The sequence below is a fragment of the Dreissena polymorpha genome, chromosome 13, assembly GCF_020536995.1.
Source record: "Dreissena polymorpha isolate Duluth1 chromosome 13, UMN_Dpol_1.0, whole genome shotgun sequence".
Lineage (NCBI taxonomy): Eukaryota > Metazoa > Mollusca > Bivalvia > Myida > Dreissenidae > Dreissena > Dreissena polymorpha.
In genome coordinates, this window is record NC_068367.1 from 46,057,590 (window position 1) to 46,080,933 (window position 23,344).

A 23,344-nucleotide genomic window follows, 5' to 3' on the forward strand; every position below is an offset into this window, starting at 1 on the left:
AATGATTATTGTAATGAAAGATCTTTTTAGTCCAATTCAACATCTATGCACTGGAATACAAAACAATATAAGGGCCCAAAGTTCAATGATGAAATATGAAACGTTAACTGGAGGAAAAATAGATTACATCTTATTGTACAAATGCTTTTAATAAAGAGATTTATGATCAAAACCTGTTTATTGTGTGCTGTACATGCTTTATGAGAAAGCATACCGACATCACCATGGATTGCGCAATCTTAACCCATTTATGCCTAATGGACTCTCCCATCCTTCTAAATTGAATCAATTAATTTCCAAAATTAGGGATGTCTAGTATATTTATATTTATATTTAGAATATTTCTTACAGCAGTTCCTTTAAGCAAACAGCGCAGACCCTGGTGAGACGCTGCATCATGCTGCGTCTCATCTAGGTCTACGCTGTTTGCCAACTTGCCAAGGCCTTTTTTCTAGACGCTAGGCATAAATGGGTTAATTTACTACATAGGGTTAACTGCAATTGTCAATTGTCAAAAACACCCGCACACTATCCACATGAAATTTGATGGAAGTATGATTAGTTGTTTTATTTTGATTATAACTGAATTGTTTACATCAATGAATTCAATGACCAACATACCCAACATACCCAAATAGTCAAACCATCAGCGTTTTTTTCCAATTCAGCCAAAGACCAAAAATACAAGCTTTCATTATATTACGTTTAAACAACCCATTATAATTTGAAAATGATCGTGTCAAGTATGCAAATAAGACTGACATTAATAAGTCACTATCTGGGAAAACAGGGCTTAATGCATGTTTGAAATGTCAATGATTAGCCTGTGCAGTCTGCACAAACTAAGCAGGGACAATACTTACAGCCTCAACGTGCAGTCTGCACATACTTAGTAGGGACAATACTTACAGCCTCAATGTGCAGTCTGCACATACTTAGTAGGGACAATACTTACAGCCTCAATGTGCAGTCTGCATATACTTAGTAGGGACAATACTTACAGCCTCAATGTGCAGTCTGCACATACTTAGTATGGACAATACTTACAGCCTCAATGTGCAGTCTGCACATACTTAGTATGGACAATACTTACAGCCTCAATGTGCAGTCTGCATATACTTAGTAGGGACAATACTTACAGCCTCAATGTGCAGTCTGCATATACTTAGTATGGACAATACTTACAGCCTCAATGTGCAGTCTGCACATACTTAGTATGGACAATACTTACAGCCTCAATGTGCAGTCTGCACATACTTAGTAGGGACAATACTTACAGCCTCAATGTGCAGTCTGCACATACTTAGTAGGGACAATACTTACAGCCTCAATGTGCAGTCTGCACATACTTAGTAGGGACAATACTTACAGCCTCAATGTGCAGTCTGCATATACTTAGTATGGACAATACTTACAGTCTCAATGTGCAGTCTGCACATACTTAGTATGGACAATACTTACAGCCTCAATGTGCAGTCTGCACATACTTAGTAGGGACAATACTTACAGCCTCAATGTGCAGTCTGCACATACTTAGTAGGGACAATACTTACAGCCTCAATGTGCAGTCTGCACATACTTAGTATGGACAATACTTACGGCCTCAATGTGCAGTCTGCATATACTTAGTAGGGACAATACTTACAGCCTCAATGTGCAGTCTGCATATACTTAGTAGGGACAATACTTACAGCCTCAATGTGCAGTCTGCACATACTTAGTAGGGACAATACTTACAGCCCCAATGTGCAGTCTGCACATACTTAGTAGGGACAATACTTACAGCCTCAATGTGCAGTCTGCATATACTTAGTAGGGACAATACTTACAGCCTCAATGTGCAGTCTGCACATACTTAGTATGGACAATACTTACAGCCTCAATGTGCAGTCTGCACATACTTAGTAGGGACAATACTTACAGCCTCAATGTGCAGTCTGCATATACTTAGTAGGGACAATACTTACAGCCTCAATGTGCAGTCTGCATATACTTAGTAGGGACAATACTTACAGCCTCAATGTGCAGTCTGCATATACTTAGTATGGACAATACTTACAGCCTCAATGTGCAGTCTGCATATACTTAGTATGGACAATACTTAAAGCCTCAATGTGCAGTCTGCACATACTTAGTATGGACAATACTTACAGCCTCAATGTGCAGTCTGCACATACTTAGTATGGACAATACTAACAGCCTCAATGTGCAGTCTGCACATACTTAGTATGGACAATACTTACAGCCTCAATGTGCAGTCTGCACATACTTAGTATGGACAATACTTACAGCCTCAATGTGCAGTCTGCACATACTTAGTATGGACAATACTTACAGCCTCAATGTGCAGTCTGCATATACTTAGTAGGGACAATACTTACAGCCTCAACTTTGGAAGAGACTTCCTTTACATGAAAAAGTCCATACAAGCGGAGAGCGGTGTCCCTGATTAGCCTGTGGGGACTGCATAAGCTTATCTGGGACGATACTTAACGCACATTCATTAAGAACGGTTTTCCCAGGGTGCAGCACAATTATTTCTAGTTAGAGTGAAACTCACGATAATGGAAACAAGGTTAATACCAAGCATACACTCAGATTTGACAATGTCAAAAACCAACGATGCATCTGGAGCTTTCGAGTTAGACAAGGCGCCAATAGAATAACCCTATTAATACCATAATTATAGTTGAAGAAGAAATGTCCAATATATATAAGGGAAATCACTGAGAGAACGTGCTAAATACCACAAATGTATTCATAATAGTAAGGGAGACGACATTAGTAACACAACTGGGTAGAGACACAAATCAGCTGCATAATAAATATCAACCTATAACAGTTGCAATGACATAACAAAAGCGTCAACATGGCATCTTGTAAGGCTTTAATTAATAAACATGGAAAATAAAACACTGATGTTCACAGCAATGGTTCCAGTTAACTCATTGTGTTACTTAGTATCTCCATGGGAAAAGAGTCCAAGAATACAGTAATATAGACAGCTACCTTTGCTGCAAACAAGTTGAGATACATTCAAATGTCTATAAATAGTCCAATAGAAAACAGTCCAACAATACACTTATGTTAGACAGCTTGCTTTGTTGCAGTAAATTTGGGTTAAAGTGGCTCTAAATGGAAGTCAAACAATGCAGTAATGTTCACCGCTAGCTTTCATATAAATTAATTTTGGGATTCAGTGCATCAATGGGAAAGGAGTAAAGAATTCTGTAATATTCATATAACACTGTATTATGTGAATTGAGAATAAGACATCAAACTGGGAATGGACCTCATTTTTGTGATTTTCTCAAACAAAACTATTCATTTCATGATCTACATATATTTTTGTAAAATATTATCTACAATTTAAGCTTAATAAGAATTTGTCCATGACTTTTTCATTAACAGTGATTGAATTTGTATCATTTAAAGTGTATTTTTAAACCGTGTCCATGCGCGGCATGGACACAGTTTCATTTCATGAGGATTTTTTTTTAAATTAATAAAACATCCAGTTTTGAAGTAGAATCAATTTAAATGATGCTATTATATATGCAAGTATATGTTTTAATTATAATTTGTAAAACTAGATAAATGCAACATATAAAACTGCATATTATGCACTTTTGATAAAACACAATTTTAGTTAACATAATACAGTGTTATATCTAGCTTTGCTGCATTACAATTTGGAATACAAAGTCTCTGAATATTTAAGAGTCAAAATTTTGGCAGATAGCTTTGCTGACAGGAAATTAAGATACAAAGTCTCTAAATGGGAAAAGAGACAAAGACTCCTGTTCAGATCTTGCTTTGCTGCAAGACATTTGGGATACAAAGTTTCTAAATCATGATTAATAAATGAATAAAATGATATCCATTAAAGTGCTTCGTTTATATGAAAAAAGTGTTAAAATATCTCAGAATGAGACAAGTGATTAATTGTGCAAGGAGGTCAATATCTAGTATTTATTGTAAGCTTTATAGTGAGCTCTTTGACCCAAAAGTGCTTTAAATGTGTCAGTGAAAATTGTCAGTGACAAAATCACTAAAAACACCATGTAACCAATAATGTTTAAATTTTGACTTTGACAAAAAGTCAATAACCGTAACTATTGTTATTGATAAGAAATTATTTCTCTCAGACTTTTCTTGCAGAATCACGATTCAGCTGAGGAAACTAATGTACAAAATTAAGTTGATACACAGAACATGCCAAAAATGAAACATTGAAAAATAACACAGGTGTGGAACATGCAACAATCGCAAGAAATGAATACAATAGGGCCACCATGGCCCATAATTGCCCACTTGAGTTCATATATGGCTATTATTGAAGACTTGACCTGGTGTTCACATTTTTGACTCCTTTTAACCCAGATTCAAACATGACCTTCATTAAGTCAAGATACACATTCTGACCAAGTTTCATCACGACATAACCTTTGACCTGGTGACTGTTTTTTGCAGCATAAGACCCAGATTTAAACTGAGTCAAGAGGGCTTTCTGACTAAGTTTTATGAAGATTAAGTCATAAATTTGGCCTCTAAGAATGGTAACAAAAGGAGTTTTTTAAGGACCAATCTGGTTACCTAGTTTTTGGACGCATGTGAAATTCGTCAAGACATTTTTCAGACCATAGTTCTTCAAAATCGAGTCATAGACATTGCAAAGCTTTCTCTAAATATTTGACCTAGGTTTTGGACGCATTTAAACTTGGCTTTGATATTGACAAAATAAACATTCTGTCCATGTTTCATAAAGATTGAGTCATAAATGTGGCTTCCATAGAGATATAACAATGCTGTTCGTAGACTTGAACTGGGGACCTAATTTTTGTGACCCAGATTCATTTTTGTACAGATTCACATTGTGACCAAGTTTCATCAACATTCAGCCACAAATGTGGCCTCTTGTGTGGTAACAAGGCTTTTCTAAGATATGACCTGGTGACCTGGTTTTGGGACAAACAAAATAAAGATTCGAAGATGGCTTAGATTACGATCACATTAACATTGTGACCAAATTCAATCAAGATTGAGACACAAATGTGGCTTCTCAATTGTTAAAAAAGGTTTTCTAATACCTGGTGACCTAGTTTTTGGACACACGTAACCCAGGTACAGACTTGGCCAAGATACTGTCTAGATAAACATATCTAGGTTAAGTTTCATCAATACTCGACATAACACAACGGCGGACACAGGGTGATCATAATAGCTCACTTTGAGCAATTCATGCTTAAGTGAGCAAAAAATGGAAACCAAAACTGACCACTAAATATTCCAGGGAGCTACACAAGACACGGCTCAACAAAAGAGAACAGAATTGGCTAGTCTGGATACATGAGGTACGTCATAACAAATGTATACGAACAATGCAGCGCCGTAATGTTTGGTTACGGTTTGCTCACCTTATGAAAGAGCGTTCAATTTTAGCTCTTCGTTTGGACTCCTCTATTGTTTGATATTCTGTTCTACCACTGAAATGTTCCAGGAAGACTTTGATTTCCAAAATTTACAAGTTTGTAGGAAGTCAGGGTAGAATAGTGGGTGGGAGGATTTAAACTAGAGATAAGGCAAGGACAATGCAGCTAATAAGGAGGGGCAAGCTATCAGGATTTAACAATGGCAAATATGGAAGAAAGGGAAGTAACTTAATTGAATATTCATCATTAAGGGAGACTACTCAAAGCAAGCATCATTCATCAGGATGTCAAAGGACAAGACTTAAATGAGATTTGATTATGCAGACAACTTGTTCCAATGTTGCATATAAATAGAAAGAAAAGAAACCACTTAAGACAACTGAAAGAATAGGCACACTGCTGTTTTCCCCCCCCCCCCCCCCCCCCCCCCCCCCAAAAAAATAACACAACGATGTAAAGAATGCGTTATAATTATTAAAAGAAATTACTTTAAATCATCCTAAAATAGTAACAAAAACAGTACTAATTCCTGATCCCTGGAAAATGGGTAGGGTAAAATGTTGAGGTGTAAGCATACAGCAAACAGATACAAAAACTAAAGTAATTATGTGCATCCCGCAACAACAATGGGATAAGAACTATATAATATGAATATATAAAGAATAACAGCAGTAGAAAACATACAAGTTAGAAGTATATGATTACATGTATTTTTTATTTAGTACACTGAGTAACACAACACCAAATAATAGTTAATCACCATAAATGAGCAAGGATTATAGACTAAGACCATTATTGATGTTTTGCTACAAAGATACACAGAATAAAGAGACCATATTTCTGTAATGAAGCAAAAATCACTTTCAATCATTTAACCCATGTTATCAAATAGAAACATTTCAATTTATAATGGGAGGCAACTCATAATTCTAACCATACTCTCTAACAGTAGTTATTTCCCTTAGCATTTTTTTACCTATTATAGTGGCTTACCTGTATCGAAATTTAGAGCCTATGGATAAAAACTTCTTTTGTTGGGGATTGGGGGTGTGTAAGCGGAAGAACGTGTGATGTTCAACGCACGATTTCCACATGTTTTTACAAGACCTATAGCTGACCATGTTGAAACCAATTAAGTTCTCTACTGTGTCGTTCTGAAAAGAAAGGAATAGCAAAACTTTGAACATCTGTAGGAATTTTGTTTCTGTTTTATTTGGTTTTTGCGACAAAGTTGAAGCATTTGGCATCTTTTCTTGATTAACACGGCCAGGGTAAACACAAAAATGGCCCTTCATGATGAACACGGACAGAGTAAACACAAAAATGCACTTTCATGATGAACACGGACAGGTTAAACACTAAAATGCACTTTCTTGATTAACACTGACAGGGTAAACACTAAAATGCCCTTTCATGATGAACACAGACAGATTAAACACTCAAATGCCCTTTCATGATAAACACAGAAAGGGTAAACACTAAAATGCCCTTTCATGATTGAACATGGACAGGGTAAACATTAAAATGTGACATCTTTCATGATTATGGTATAGGCATAAAATATTAATGGTTTGATGTTTCTATTATATTTCTTACTATAGTTAATAAATAACTTTTGATGGTTACTAAAAAAGCTGTTCATTTTAATGTCACATTGACAATAATAAAACATGCATTTACCTGGCCTCTTCTTAATTGGATGAAAAACTGCTTCCTTTTGAAAGAGATTTTCACTATATTAGACCTGAAAAGCAAAATATGACTGAGATATAGATATGAGCCGTGCTTTGTGAATAGGGGGTATAATGTGATTGCGGAAAGTGTCTTCCCAGATTAGCCTGTGCAGTCTGAACAGGCGTATCAGAGACGACACTTTCCGCCTAAACTGGATTGTTGCTTAGAAGAGACTTTCTGAAAACAAAAAATACCATAAAAGCAGAAAGTGTCGTCACTGATTAGCCTGTGCAGACTGCACAGGCTGATCTGGAACGACACTTAACACACACGCATTTAACTCCCTTTTAAAAAGCATGGTCCATATGTTTGATCTCAACAGAAATTGTATACATAATAATTATACATCATATAGGAGAAATGCATATGGGTCTTAAACGCAAAAACACAGTCAAGGACAGCTCTTTTGTTGAACTGGGATTTACTACAAAAGATGTGCCTTTATTGTATAAAATTTGACATTGTATTCTGGCATTGTTTTGAACATGAAAATACACTGTTTCCATGGAGTTAAATTAGACAAGCAACACTAAATCTTACACATTCATCCATGTTAAAACTAGAACAAAAAGGCACACTAAACAGACACTGTCAAATGTGAATTATCTTGCACTATAAGCTAATCAATGTGTATGGAAATCATGTGTTTAACTGTTTAAATATTTTATAGAGAAGCCTATGTTTGTGTTTTTGAAACAATGCAGATTGTATTTTTTGATGATTGATTAATTAACCCTTCCTGTGCTGAATTGTTTTATGAGGTTATATATCCCGTTGCTGACTTGTTTAGGCCTGATTATGCTAAATTGACCTACTTCACTTCATTACATGTTACATTGGTTAAAAGTGTCCAATTAATACACAATTTGCCATGTGAACTCGTCACACATTTTGTTTGACGATAATCATACCTTATACACATTTGATCGATCTGTTGCCATGGTTACCATAGAAACAATGATAAACAAGAGTTCCGCGGTCGGAGATGACCGCATTGAAGCCGGATTTTTGATTTAAATGACAGGAAAGTACCTTTCGTGTTTTTGTCAATGCAATACTTAAATTACTGAAATATTGTTCAAAGGTCAAAATGAAATGTAAGTACTTTTCAAGGCATGAGCAAACCTTGTGTTATGTTTTGAATGCATGCATATACATGAACAACAATAACATTTAAGGTCACAAATATGAACTTGAATTGACAATTAGGAAAGTTTGATCTCAATTTTTTTATTAGCAAATTAGTAACATATTGTTTGAAGTTTCCATCAATTTCATTATCAAATGTAAGAAAATAAACTTTAACATTTTTACATTCAAGGTCACAGTGACCTTGACCTTCAAATGAATGACCTTGAAATGTCCAGTGGTTACTTACTAGTTCTGGCCAACCTTCATGTCAAGTTTCAAGACTCTAGGTCCAAGCATACCAAAGTTATAACAACTTTAACATTTTTATATTGAAGGTCACATTGACCTTCACCTTCAAATGAATGACCTTGAAATGACCAGTGGTCATCTGTTAATCCTGGCCAACCTTCATGTCAAGTTTGAAGACTCTAGGTCCAAGCATACCAAAGTTATACCATGAAATAAGAACTTTAACATTTTTACATTCAAGGTCACAGTGACCTTGACCTTCAAATGAATGACCTTGAAATGACCAGTGGTTACTAACTAGTTATGGCCAACCTTCATGTCAAGTTTCAAGACTCTAGGTCCAAGCATACCAAAGTTATAACAACTTTAACATTTTTTATATTGAAGGTCACAGTGACCTTGACCTTCAAATGAATGACCTTGAAATGACCAGTGGTCATCTGTTAATCCTGGCCAACCTTCATGTCAAGTTTGAAGACTCTAGGTCCAAGCATACCAAAGTTATACCATGAAATAAGAACTTTAACATTTTTACATTCAAGGTCACAGTGACCTTGACCTTCAAATGAATGACCTTGAAATGACCAGTGGTTACTAACTAGTTATGGCCAACCTTCATGTCAAGTTTCAAGACTCTAGGTCCAAGCATACCAAAGTTATAAGAACTTTAACATTTTTTATATTGAAGGTCACAGTGACCTTGACCTTCAAATGAATGACCTTGAAATGACCAGTGGTCATCTGTTAATCCTGGCCAACCTTCATGTCAAGTTTGAAGACTCTAGGTCCAAGCATACCAAAGTTATACCATGAAATAAGAACTTTAACATTTTCGAGCACGCCGCCCGCCCGCCCGCCCCCCCGCCCGACAACATCAATCTATAAGCCGAGATTTTTTCGAAAAAAATCCGGCTAAAAACAGGTTTTTTGTGTTTAAATCCTCTTTTTAACACTTCACATGGTCAGTTTCAAACTGATTTCTAACAGGACATCTATATATACATCCACATATCATTCATAATTTTGTTAAGTTCGGATATTGATAATACATATTAAAGACATGTCATAATATAGGAGACATAGTGAACAGATTCTACACCAAAAAAAGGCCTGATTATGCTAAATTGACCTACTTCACTTGCATTACATGTTACATTGGTTTTAACTGTCCAATTAATACACACTTTGCCATGTTAACTGGTCACAAATTTTGTATGACAATAATCATACCGTATACACATTTGATTGATCTGTTGCCATGGTTACCCCATGGTTACCATAGAAACAACAATAAAAAACAGGGTTCTTTTGTTTAAATCATCTTTATAACACTTCACATGGTCAGTTTCAATCTTATTTCTAACAGGACATCTATACATACATCCAAATGTCATTAGTACTTTTGTTAAGTTCGGATTTTGATAATACATATTAAAGAAATTTCATAATATAGAAGACATAGTGAACAGATTCTACACCAAAAATGTACAAAGAACTATTTCTATCAACATGAATCAGGTACAACAAAACAAACAATTTGATACCAAGAACGTACATATTTTATTCTAGTTTAAAGTCATAAATCACAAAAACGTTGTTTTTTTTTTTTAAATCACCACAGCCCGCACTACAGAAGTTAAATGACGTCATCAATGGGACAATTAGTCTTCAATATCGATATAGTCGTTTCACTCGCAAGTGTTAGTGTTGCACAGAAAGTCAATACAAATGATAACTGTATGCTAATCCTCAATTATTTGAACAAACGATTTAACGCGCTTATGTCAATGTTGACACCATCATAAAATGTCAATTTCAATACACATCTCCAAAATGGCGTCTCCAAACTATTCGGTGAAGTGTGTTCTTTGATTAAATTTGTCGTTGCAATCCATTCCTGATATCCAATAATAGAGGTTTATAATTAAAGCAGGTGTACTCTTTCCATTCGTAGTGAAAACAATACGATGTTTAAACTAAGCGATTATTCGTGTTGTCTTTTAGAATGCCGTTGCTACATGTATGTCAACGTGTAAAAGCCGAATCAGCAAAATCAGTGTACATTTTAAATATCAAAAATGGATTGTTTTGCAGATTTTTAGGAAAGTGTGGTATGATAAACAGAAAAACAGGTTTCTGTCCCATCGTTTTGTAATATATCAGGCTCGGCACGAATAAAATAACAGCTCGGCAAGCCTCGCCGTTATATTATTCTAAGCCTCGCCTGATTTATTACAAAACGAAGTGACAGTAACCTGTTATTCTCTATATAGCAGATTAGGCATAAGAACCAAGATATCAAAAATAGCTTCGAGATAATAAAGATTATAACAAAAAATACAAAGTTTAACATATGTAATTGATATTTGTTAAAATATTAGTTTATTAAAATATGACCTGCTAAAATGGCAAATTAATTCTTTAATAGATATATATTGGACTCAAATGTCAGGTCTACGTGGCATAGTGGATATGGTGTCCGCCTAGCGATCGGGAGGTCATGGGTTCAATCCCCACTGTGGGAGCGTTCTTTAGATCTCCCCCATAGACACCAAGGAAACGGACTCGAGAGCGTTTCATATAAGCTTAGGCTTGTTACGCAATCGAGCTTAAATAAATAAGTTTTAAAAAAAAAGGTGTCATAACTGCATAAGGTATACCATTGGAATGTGTTGATTTTCATGTTGTTTTGAAAGACTACGAGGCCCACTGAAGTGACTCCCAGGTGGATCTCCAGATTACTCTGATCCTGAAAACAACAAATCAGCCTCATTCTGGGAAAACAGGGTTTAATGCATGTGTGTAAAGTGTCGTCCCAGATTAGCCTGTGCAGTCCACACACGCTAATCAGGGACAACACTTTCCGCTTTTATGGTATTTTTAGTTTCAAGAAAGTTCCTCCTTACCGAAAATCGCGTTTAGGCGGACTGCACAGGCTAATCCAGGATGACTCTTTACGCACATGCATTAAGCCCAGTTATCTCAGACAGGGCTCAAATATACCCAACACTGTCAAGAGTTGCTTCAAATTCCATAACCATGAATGTTGACACTGTCGAGAATTGCTTCAATTGTACAGTGATTACTGTTGAGATTTTGCTTCAAATTCTCAAATTCAACAGCAATTGTGAGTGACCTAAAACAATGACCCCAAACACACCTGTGACGTGTAGTAGAAACAGTAAAATAAATGTCCAAAATTTACTTAAACCAATTGTCTATGTATCAAACAGGGGCCCAAGTCTCCTCAATAGTAGTTCAAGATTATGTAACTGTATCAGCAATCTCACAAAATGTGCCTGAATTTTCAATTGAAAAACTGTAGTAAAAAAAATGATCTGCAGAATTTACAAGTACAAAAGTGGAATATATTCTGCTTTATTTCAGGTCAGATTAAAGGAACTGTATTTAAGTCAATGATAAGGAGATATGTCATGTTTACTTAGCTGAGCTTTACATAGATGCCAACATTTGAGTGAGAAATATAGCTCTAACTATTCATTGAATAGATGAAATACTAATGTTCTTTGTCGCAATATGTATACAGAAACATCACATAGGATTCAAGGTCTGAAACAAATTTAGTAAAAATGGTAATTAATAAAAAGTTGGTTGTCTGTTTGCTCCACTAACCAGTTTTCTACATACATTTTATTAGCAAAAAATGACCAGAATACAAATAAATAAATACAAATTTTAAATAAGTGAACTGAAACTAAATAGTAAACAAAACTAGAGCTTTGTCACAGACATGACGAATACCCCCACATGCCGCATTGACACATAATATTTTGCATGTCTTCTTCACAAAAAACAGCAAACACCATGCTCAATTTTTAAAACGCACTAAGTGACCCCTTGACCTAGTTTTTGACCCAGAAAGGCCCATGTTCTAACTTGGCCTTTAGATCATCTCCATAAAACTTCTGACCAAGTTGGTGAAGATCGGATGTAAACTACTTGAATTAGAGAGCGGACACCATGCTGAATGTTAAAAAACGCACTAAGTGACCCCGTGACCTAGTTTTAGGCCCGGAATGGCCCATGTTCAAACTTGTCCTAGAGATCTTTTAGATAAAAACTACTTGCATTAGAGACCGGACAACATGGTGAGGTTTAAAACGCACTAAGATACCCCCTGACCTAGTTTTTGACCCGGCATGACCCATATTCAAACTTGACCTAGACATCATCTAGATACAACTTCTGACCAAGTTTGGTGAAGATTGGATAAAAACTACTTGAATTAGAGAGCGGACAACATTGTGATGTTTAAAACGCACTAAGTGACCCCGTGACCTTGTTTTTGACCCGGCATGACCCATATTCAAACTTGCCCTAGACATAATCAAGTTACAACTTCTGATCAATTTTGGTGAAGATTTGATAAAAACTACTTGAATTAGAGAGCAGACAACATGGTGAGGTTTAAAACACACTAAGTGACCCTGTGACCTAGTTTTTGACCCGACATGGCTCATGTTCGATCTTAACCTACACATCATCTAGTTACAACTTCTGACCTAGTGTGGTGAAGATCGGATTTAAACTACTTGAAATAGAGAGCAGACACCATGCTCAATGTGTAAAACGTATTAAGTGACCCTGTGACCTAGTTTTTGATCTGGCATGGCCCATGTTCGAACTTGGCCTTCAATTCATCTAGATAAAACTTCTGACCAAGTTTGGTGAAGATCAGATGAAAACTACTTGAATGAGAGAGAGGAAACCATGCTGAATGTTAAAAAACGCACTAAGTGACCCCTTGACCTAGTTTTTGACCCAGCAAGGCCCATGTTCGAACTTGGCCTTAAGATCATCTAAATACAACTTCTGACCAAGTTTAGTGAAGATCAGATGAAAACTACTTGAATTAGAGAGCGGACAACATGCTGAATGTTTAAAACGCACTAAAAGACCCCGTGACCTAGTTTTTGACCCGGCAAGGCCCATGTTCGTACTTGGCCTAGACATCATGTACATACAACTTCTGAACAAGTTTGGTGAAGATCGGATTAAAACTACTTGAATTAGAGAGCCGACACTTAATATGGACCGACAGACAGACCGACCGACAGACAAGTTCACTCCTATATACCCCCCTAAACTTCGTTTGTGGGGGTATTACTAACCATCCACCTAAAGAAAACACACGAAAATGAATTTCTTCTACATTCTACATTTGTCCATGACCAACTGTATACTAACATTCCAATACTTTCTAACATCTGTTCTTCTGATCTACAATTGCATTTTGAACTACCATCCAAAGCTATGGAAGTTGACGACCAACAATGTTTGATATAACAAAAATGTGCTTAACAGGTGATTGTTAAAGTGCAGTATTCAATACAACTTTCAACCATACATTTTGTTTTAATTTTAAACACATGACAGGTGTATTGGTGAAGAACGGTCAACAACGCTTAAACCATGTTATAATGGAATTAGATATATACTGTTTTAATGAGGCCTTTACCAATTTTGTAGATTTCATAATATTCCACAATACGATACATTATATGAGCATTTTATGCAAAAATGGGTCTAATGCCATGTAGACTAGCCTATGCAATTGCTCAGTAACAATCCTTACCGCTCATGCCTAGCGTCCTGAAAAAAGGACATTGCAAACAGCGTAGACCCAGATGAGACGCCGCATGATGCGACGTCTCATCTGTGTCTGCGCTGTTTGCTTAAAGGAATTTCAGTAAGTAATATTCTAAATATAGAAATAAAAATACTTGACATCCCTTTTTTTTGGAAATAAATTGATCCAATTTAGAAGGATGGGAAAGTCCACTAGACATAAATGGGTTAAATCATGTTTTGTGGTCTCATTAGCAGACAGCACAGCTCCTTACCAGACTGCATATGGAAGCCTGGTCAGAAGCTGAGCTAGCAGCATTTGCCAGAAGACACATTTTTGCATCACTGGACTCATTTATTATAATGAAGACTGCATTGTCGCAAGCAGCATTTTCTGCCTGTGGGGTATTTGAGTATAACCTGATCTGCTACTGTACAAGACATTTCGTGACAATGCACCAATGAATGAATAACTCATAAATCTGCAAAGATGGAGTCACTAATTTAAAAGAGCACAAAAATTATACATTCGAAATAAGGTCATAGCATAACTTAACCCTTTGCATGCTGGGAAATTTGTCGTCTGCTAAAATGTCGTCTGTTGAATTTCTCAAATTAGCAGTTTCTTCGATTTTTTTTGAAAAATACTATCAGAATAGCAAACAGTTTGGATCCTGATGAGACACCACGTTCTGTGGCGTCTCATCTGGATCCAAACTGTTTGCAAAGACCTTCAAAATTCGGTTCCCAAACTGAAAGAGTTAAATCACCTAGTGTGAAAAATACCCATACCCACAACATATTTAATTCTGGTGGCTAAATAATAATTTTGAAATATAAAAAAACACTAGACCATTAAAGCAAGATCTTGTCAGTCACATTCACAAATCAACAGGTGTTTATGCCAATGCCTGTGTTCATTCATATGCAGTCACAAAATGTCTTGTACTCTGCCAGTGCTAGTTTGAAATATCTTGCCTGCAGTGTCCGCTGGGGTATCACATCTTCCACGGAAATGGGTACAATCTGACAGAGGCCAGAAATCACAGGTTTAAATGTGCACTCACTATGACATAGACCAGAAAGCATAGGTTTAAATGGGCACTAAAGTTGACATATGCCAGGTTTCACAGGTTTAAATGTGCACTTAATCTAACACAGGCCAGAAATCATTTGTTTAAATGGGCACTCAGCATGACAAAGGTCAAATGTCAAAGATTAAAATGAGTGTTCAATCTGATAAAAGCGAGAAATCACATGTTTAAATGTGCACTCAATCTGACATAAGCCAGAAATCATAGACTTAAATTGGCACTCAATATAACAATGGCCTGCAATCACGGGTTTAAAGGGCAATCAATATGACATAGGTCATAAATCATAGGTTTAAATGTGCATGAAGTCTTACACAGGCCTGAAATCACAAGTTTAAAGGTGCACTTAACCTGACATAGGCCACACAACGTAGATTAAAATGTGCCCTCAGTATGACATAGGCCAATCATGGGATTAATGTGCACTAAAGCTAACAAAATCTAAATACAATTGGGCTGTGCTCTGTGAAAAAGGATTTAAAGCATGTGCATAAAGTGTCATCCTAGATTAGCCTGTGCAGTCCACACAGGCTAATCAGGGACAACACTTTCTGCTTTTATGATATTTTTCATTTCAAGAAAGTCTCTTCTTGGCAAAAATCTAGTTTAGGCGGAAAGTGTCGTCCACTGATTAGCCTGTGCGGACAACACTTTACGCACATGCATTAAACCCCCTTTTCACAGAGCGATGCTCAATTACATATTAAATGACAAAAGACAAAAAATCATAGATACCAATATACGCAGCAAGAACCAGTACCGACGTTCATTAATATACCCAGCCTTATTTACTATGAAATATGTCAAAATTTACAAACAAACTACACAGTCTTCTAAATGCAAACTTACCAAACGTAGAATGGATATAATCTTCACACAAAACAAAGGCAAATAATACTGAATATGGGGCCACAACATCAAACACATGCTTAGTGAGTGAAATTACAACATTTATACACATTACACCTTTATTCCCCTGCACATGAATTTATTTCGTTTACAACATGTAAACCCTTTACAATTCAGACACACACTTTTAGACATTGGTAGTCCCTTATAAAATCAAATTTAAGACCTTTCTGAACAGGTTCAAATATTAAAAGGCTTCATTTTTAAACCCTAAGTTATTGATGAACAGCAAACACAATAAAACCAACAGACTGCGAGTTACTCGCATATAGCCATTTTAACTTTGCTTCTGAGTGGGAAAGGGTTGATTTCCAAAACCCTTAACCCTTTGCATGCTGGGAAATTTGTCGTCTGCTTAAATGTCGTCTGCTGAATTTCTTAAATTAGCATTTTCTTCGATTTTTTTCAAAGAATACTATCAGAATAGCAAACAGTTTGGATCCTGATTAGACGCCACGTTTTGTGGCGTCTCATCTGGATCCAAACTGTTTGCAAAGGCCTTCAAAATTCGGTTCCCGCACTGAAAGGGTTAATCTACGAACCCTTGCTTTATGCAAGTCCACTCCATACATCTCCAGTCGTTTGGCCTTCTCCAGATAGTTGTACTCAGCATCTGCCGGGGTCTGAGTCCTACAAAGATGAGGTCATACACAAAACATGGACTTGAAATAGATGAATAGTAGTCTTGTTGTGGAAAACTTATTGCATGGGCATAAAGTGTCATCTAGGACTAGCCTGTGCAGTCCACACACGCTTATCTGTGACGACTCTTTCCACTGTTATGGAAGTTTTTGTTCAAATGAAGTCTTTTCATAATGAAAATCCAGTAAGGCAAAAGGGTCGGCCCTGATTAGCCTGTGCGGACTGTACAGGCTTATCTGGATGGACACTACCCACATGCATTAAGCCCAGTTTTCTCAGAAAGAGGCTCATATCCCGTTATCTCTGTCGTTGATACACAAGAACAGATGAATATAGCATACCTCTATCAGAGATATTTTAATTTGCTCAAGAACATAATAACAAGAGAAATCCCTAAGTAAATTACCTTTTAAATCATGCAGTTATACCCCTTAAAAAGTAACTACCTCTTGATTTTGTGTAACAAAGTAACACATTTCACTTAGCCTAAGTTCTGGGTCTCCAGTTCCCATAAAAGTAGTTCTCTTTGAGAATCCTCTTGAATAAGTAGCTTTAATCCAAGTGCACAGAAGGTTTTATAGCGCAACTTGATTTTCAAGGGACGCTTATTTTAAGCAAATATTCACAGGACTGCTTTGCTCCGATTATAATAAGCATACATGGAAAAAATTTTTTTTTTTAATAATTCAAGGGCCATAATTCAAAAGTGCTTGATGGGATCTGGCTGGTTATAGTTCTGGGCTAAGATATTATGTCCATGAACATGAAACTATTCGAGTTATTATGCAGACCCGGTTCTCTTGAAAACAGTCTGCCTGGCCGCCGAGGGTACTCCAATAATACGCCAGTGTTTTAAAAACAGGCTTATAAAAAATCTCTTTACAAATTCTTCTTTTCATAACTAGTCTAGGATACCTATTGTTTTTATGTTGCTTAGCAACCTCCTCCTCAAAGTCCTCACTCTGGTTGGGGATGAAATGTAGCCCAGACAGGTACCCCTCAGTGTGCTCGTCTGGGTTGAAGTCCCCTAACTCAGCTACAACAAGCAACATTCGCATGAACATGGCTTGGGATCGGAGTAGTTGTAAGTTGTGTTTAGTGTAAGTGTTTCGTTGGCAACTATACCCAACAGCAACAGTCCAGAGATATAATACCAAGGGTAGAATATAAATAGTTCAGAATATGAAACTTACATTAACAATTTTAAGATAAGTAACATAGAGCGACTGTTGAGAGATATGTAACCTAGAGCGACAGTTTAGAGATATGTAACCAAAAGTAACAGTTAACAGATATGTTAATTAGAGTGACATACAATTTGCCTAATGCATTGGCACTAATTATAATTATCTATAAACATATATATATAACTAATATGATCTTAAGTCAAAATACTTAAGATTAACGTAAGATACATCTGGAATATTGAACCAGGTCATAGCAGAGTGTTGAAAACTCACACTGTATAGCTAGGCCTGCCAGTACAACAGCCGTGCTGTGTGGACAGTGTAATCGACCCTCAAAAATGTCCTTCTTCACTTGCAGAAAGAAATGGTATCTGAAACGGACCAAAAATACTGATTTTCATGAACAAGTATTGGATATTTCCAGACCAAAGTTCTGTTTTGAACGATACTCTATTATTCTATATGACGCTAGTAACACATTCAATTTGAGCCACACTCTCGGCTTAATACATGTGCAGTGCTCCAGCTAGGCCTAAATCGAAGGGCGCACCGCCCTGCCCTCCCGAATCTCCGCCCTGACCTTCCTAGGGCCCCCCCCCTGCCCTTAATTTTTTTATATTTTTTTTACATATGATGATGATTTATAAATCTCTTATTAAAATACATTGTAATTAATTTATTCCTCATTGTAGTCATTAAATTTGAATTGTTTAATGACGATTGGAATAATTTATTCTTACAATTATTAATAACATATAAATTAACATGCATGAGGAAGCATTCTAGAAACGCCCGCGCGCTCGAAAGTGCCCTTTTGACAAAATACTGCGCGTCCAAAGTGCCCTTTTGACATAAAATCCCCCTGCCCTTTTCAAATCCTAGCTGCAGCACTGATGTGTGTAAAGTGTAGTCCCAGATTACCCTATGAAGTCCTCACTGGCAGATCTGGGAATTAACTTTCTGCTTTTTGGAATTTGTTGTTTAAAGGAAGACTCTTTTAAACAAATATCCAAAAGTCTGCATTTAGATTAGCCTGTGCATTTGACACTTGTTTTTCAAACAACTGGACCCATTTTCTAACTCTTCCAATATATTTTATTGGGACAAATGTTCTTACCAAGTTTCATGAAGATCAGGCAATAAATGTGAACTCTATAGAGTGTTATCGAGGTTTTGCTATAGCGATATATAGCCATATAAGGATAAATGCCCCGCCCCATGGCGGCCATACCAAATTTCTTGACGATCGAACAATAAATGTGGCAACTGGAGTGAATGTTGACGCTGCATGACACACAACAAACAATGGACAAAAGGCAATCACAAAAGCTCACCATGAGCACTTTGTGCTCAGGAGAGCTAAAAATGCATAATATAAAATGATGTTTTTTCAAAGTTTACAATTATTAATTTAATATTATTAGAATATGTGAAATTTAAGTGTCTTTAATTTGTTGACTCCTTGAAGTGTGTTCAGACTCCTAAATTTGACAAATAGTGAGTCCAAAGGAGTCCTTACTAAGATTGGTTAGTGTAGAACACTGGAGACCAGCTCAGTCCTTACTAAGATTGGTTAGTGTAGAACACTGGAGACCAGCTCAGTTTCACTTTCATGTTTACCTGGTATATTCTTCGGCTAGTTTGCTGGGGTCAGTCACATAAAATTTCACTCGAAAGTAGAACTCATACTCTGGACCTGCAGAAAAGCAATTGTGGCCAATAAACCTTCAAACATTTCATTTCTCATTTCACTGATTGCACTTGAATTAAGGCAAAGACTTGTCAATACCACGTGGCTGAATATACAGGCCACAGTACCAGATTACCTTTTTGAGGTCCATAGGCAGTGAACCTTTTGGGGCCCACGTCCCAGGACCCTTATCAACAAAGTGCACTCAAGAACGCCAGTGCCCAAACGATTTCACTCATTTAAATTAGCGTAGAAGTTCCAAGAAGTTCCAAGAGGGGCATTCATCAGAAGAATGTTCTAGCATAAAAGAGCACTGTGTTGAATTATACTTCAGTCTGAGCCCCTAATGAAAATTACAAAATTACCAGCAAATCGATAAGGTTTTGCAAATAAAAAATGATTGTCAATTGGTTAGAAGATGTAAAGCTTTTAATACACTGCAACGCCGATATATCGCGGTTGGTGGTGTCCAAAGATCGCGAGCACGATATATCCGGCGCGCGATATAACTCAAGAAATGTCTAACTTAATTGTATTGCGGTTAACTTGTAAAATTTCCCCAATGTTTTCATTTTTAGACGGCGCTGCTACATATTTGTATTGTAATAATTGCAAACCAATTCTACAATAAACTTTTTCATTACTACATAAGTATCTGTGTATTTATCACAAAAACATAAATGTAAATTATGTTTTTTATTTTCATGTACGATCCCTCGCGAATCAGCTAAAATGAAACATTCTTGTAGTTAAAAACGTATAAAATACATTGTGCATAGATTCGAATTTACCCTTAGCGTAACGGTAACGATACTGCGTGTTTGAATTATATTTTATTAAGAGGAAATGTCAATGCCACATAATTTGCGAGATACCGCGGTACTTTTGTTGAAATTTACAACAAAACTTTTAACGGAAATTAAATTATCGCAATGTTGTACCGGCTACGAAATTTTTATTTACAAATAAATACACCCACGCTAATTTTCGCGCGCTTTTTATCAGGACAAAGATATCCATGACCAGTACCGAAATTTAACGATTTATATACCAGTAAACTGCCATTATTACCTTTGCAATGACACTAATTTGATATTTCCTAAGTGTTAAAAACAACCCCAGCCGTGTGTAAACAACATTGTCACTAATCGACTGTTTTTCACGCTTCACTTCGTGCCATAGTAAGCCGCAAAATATGGGGTGTTAATACTAGCTAGAACCGTTTTTTTTGCTTAAGTTAGCAAATTCTCAGATTAAAACATGTCATTTAGTGATCATGCTCGTCGGAATTTTGGGAGCCATAGTCAAAGCGCGATATATTGGACAGCGCGATATAATGGTCCGTGATATATCGGCGTTGCATTGTAGTAACATAACATTGATATAATAAAATTGGCTTTGTCAAATTAGATTAGACAAAGTAAGTAAATAAAAAGCATTCATTTGTCAAGGTGTCAAGGTCTCATGGTGCCCCTTAAAGTCGCTGGACCCATAGGCAGTTGCCTCATCTGCCTTATGGGCAAACTGGGACTGACTACATAATGTCTGACATGATTTTAATTGTGTATATTTTCCCTTTAATATAATTACTTTAACCAACAAAATCATTATGACCTACCCAACTGTTTGCTGAGTTTTGGTTTGAGTAAGAAACTACCCAATGATCAGAAAACTTTTACCAGTTTCAATCTCAATAAAGTTTTAAAACAGTCACTCCCAAACAGACCTTAAACAAATGTGTAAACTTTGTCCTACATAACAATGCCATTGCAGAGCTAAGTCACTTACCTCTGCACTGCTTCTTGATTGTCTTCAGTGGGTCCAGCCATCTCTGAAATGAACAACATGAGAGTAACAATAGCAAACCAACCCCATCTAGCTACTACCAAAAAAACAGCTATAGCCCCAGGTTTCAAGGATTTCATGTTCAAATACAACAAGTGATTTAAACTAAAGTTGAGTGATTTAGCCCAGCTGGCCCCTGATATTACCAATGCACTTTGCAAAAAGTTCACTTTTTTAACAATTGGTTTTTAATGACAACACTGACAACTTTTCTTAACCGCTGTCTTAAAGAGTTTATTAAACTCCAGGCTGATGCACAGCATATTGCCAAGTATAAGTCCCAGATAATAATAATATTATTATTATTGTATGGCCACATGAAATATTGCAGAAAATGTACTGTAATATTACTGCAATATGTACTTTACAATAGAACTCATGAACTCATTTATTTGAAAGTATAGCTTTGATACTTAAGGAATAAAATGGACCTAAACACAAAACTTAACAGGACGCCGACGCCGACGCCAAGGTGACAATAGCTCATAATTTTTTTTCAAAAAATAGATGAGCTAAAAATGTAACAACCCCAAAGTGAAAAACTTTATAGATATATGAAAGAAATTTGACCAAAAATAACACCACCAAATTTAAATAAATTACAATTTTTGAGATATAAATTTATCTGATCCCTAATATTAATACAGAAACAATCATCCAATTCCAAATAACAACTAGAGGACCCTGCGGATCCTACACCCTTTACCACCTAGATATGGCCCATGCTCTGTGAAAAAGGGGTTAAATGCATGTGCGTTAAGTGTAGTCCCAATTAACCTGTGTGGCCACAGAAAATTTTGAGCTAGAATAAAAGCCTCTGGTTTGACAACAGGGGCATAATTTAAACAAGTTTGGTATGTTAGTCTCAATCATTGCACATCATCAATCTGGTGTGTCTAATTCTGACCCTGGCTAGAGGAATAATTAACAAACTTGGTAGAGGTCAACTTGGCGGTGTCAAACAAGAAGATTTTTAAAGTGTTTTGAAGTTTTGTCTAAATATGCACAGTGGTTTAGAAGTAGATGTTTTAAGAAAAAGTTATATTAAATCTGTCCCACACAGAATGATAACAGAAATCATGGTATCCTTATAGCTCAACATGAGCATCTTATGCTCAGGTCAGCTCACAATAACAAGATTTACATACATCAGTATATAAAATATGAATTTTATTTACAAACACAAGTAGCAAAACATAATGGATAGTATTTAAAACAAGGGCTGTTTGTAAAACATGCATGCCCCCCATATGGGCTCTCCCTTGTAGTGACAGCCATTGTGTGAATATGTTTTTTGTCACTGTGACCTTGACTTTTGACCTAGTGACCTGAAAATCAATAGGGGTCATCTGCCAGTCATGATCAATGTACCTATGAAGTTTCATGATCCTAGCCATAAGCGTTCTTGAGTTATCATCCCGAAACCATTTGACTATTTCGGGTCACCGTGACCTTGACCTTTGACCTAGTGACCTGAAAATCAATAGGGGTCATCTGCAAGTCATGATCAATCTACCTATCAAGTTTCATGATCCTAGGAATAAGCGTTCTTCAGTTATCATTCGGAAACCATTTTACTATTTCGGGTCACCATGACCTTGACCTTTGACCTAGTGACCTCAAAATCAATAGGGGTCAACTGCGAGTCATGATCAATCTACCTATCAAGTTTCATGATCCTAGGCATAAGCGTTCTTGAGTTATCATCCGGAAACCATTTTACTATTTCGGGTCACCGTGAACTTGACCTTTGACCTAGTGACCTCAAAATCGATAGGGATCATCTGCAAGTCATGATCAATGTACCTATGAAGTTTCATGATCGTAGCCATAAGCGTTCTT

The 23,344-nt window shown here is 36.5% G+C and overlaps 1 protein-coding gene across 1 annotated transcript in view; it reads right to left on the minus strand.

Annotated features, from left to right (window-relative positions):
* The window catches only part of LOC127854633 (tyrosine-protein phosphatase non-receptor type 4-like), a 129,863-nt gene that overhangs the window by 95,585 nt on the left and 10,934 nt on the right, over positions 1–23,344 (minus strand). The window contains exons 2-11 of the mRNA XM_052389696.1: positions 21,446–21,536; positions 19,588–19,663; positions 18,241–18,338; positions 17,696–17,816; positions 16,681–16,768; positions 15,114–15,161; positions 11,207–11,295; positions 7,113–7,176; positions 6,426–6,586; positions 5,418–5,486 (exon numbers count right to left, since the gene is read on the minus strand). Coding sequence (XP_052245656.1) covers positions 5,418–5,486; positions 6,426–6,586; positions 7,113–7,176; positions 11,207–11,295; positions 15,114–15,161; positions 16,681–16,768; positions 17,696–17,816; positions 18,241–18,338; positions 19,588–19,663; positions 21,446–21,536 — 905 coding nt within the window. The remainder of the gene's footprint in view (positions 1–5,417; positions 5,487–6,425; positions 6,587–7,112; positions 7,177–11,206; positions 11,296–15,113; positions 15,162–16,680; positions 16,769–17,695; positions 17,817–18,240; positions 18,339–19,587; positions 19,664–21,445; positions 21,537–23,344) is intronic.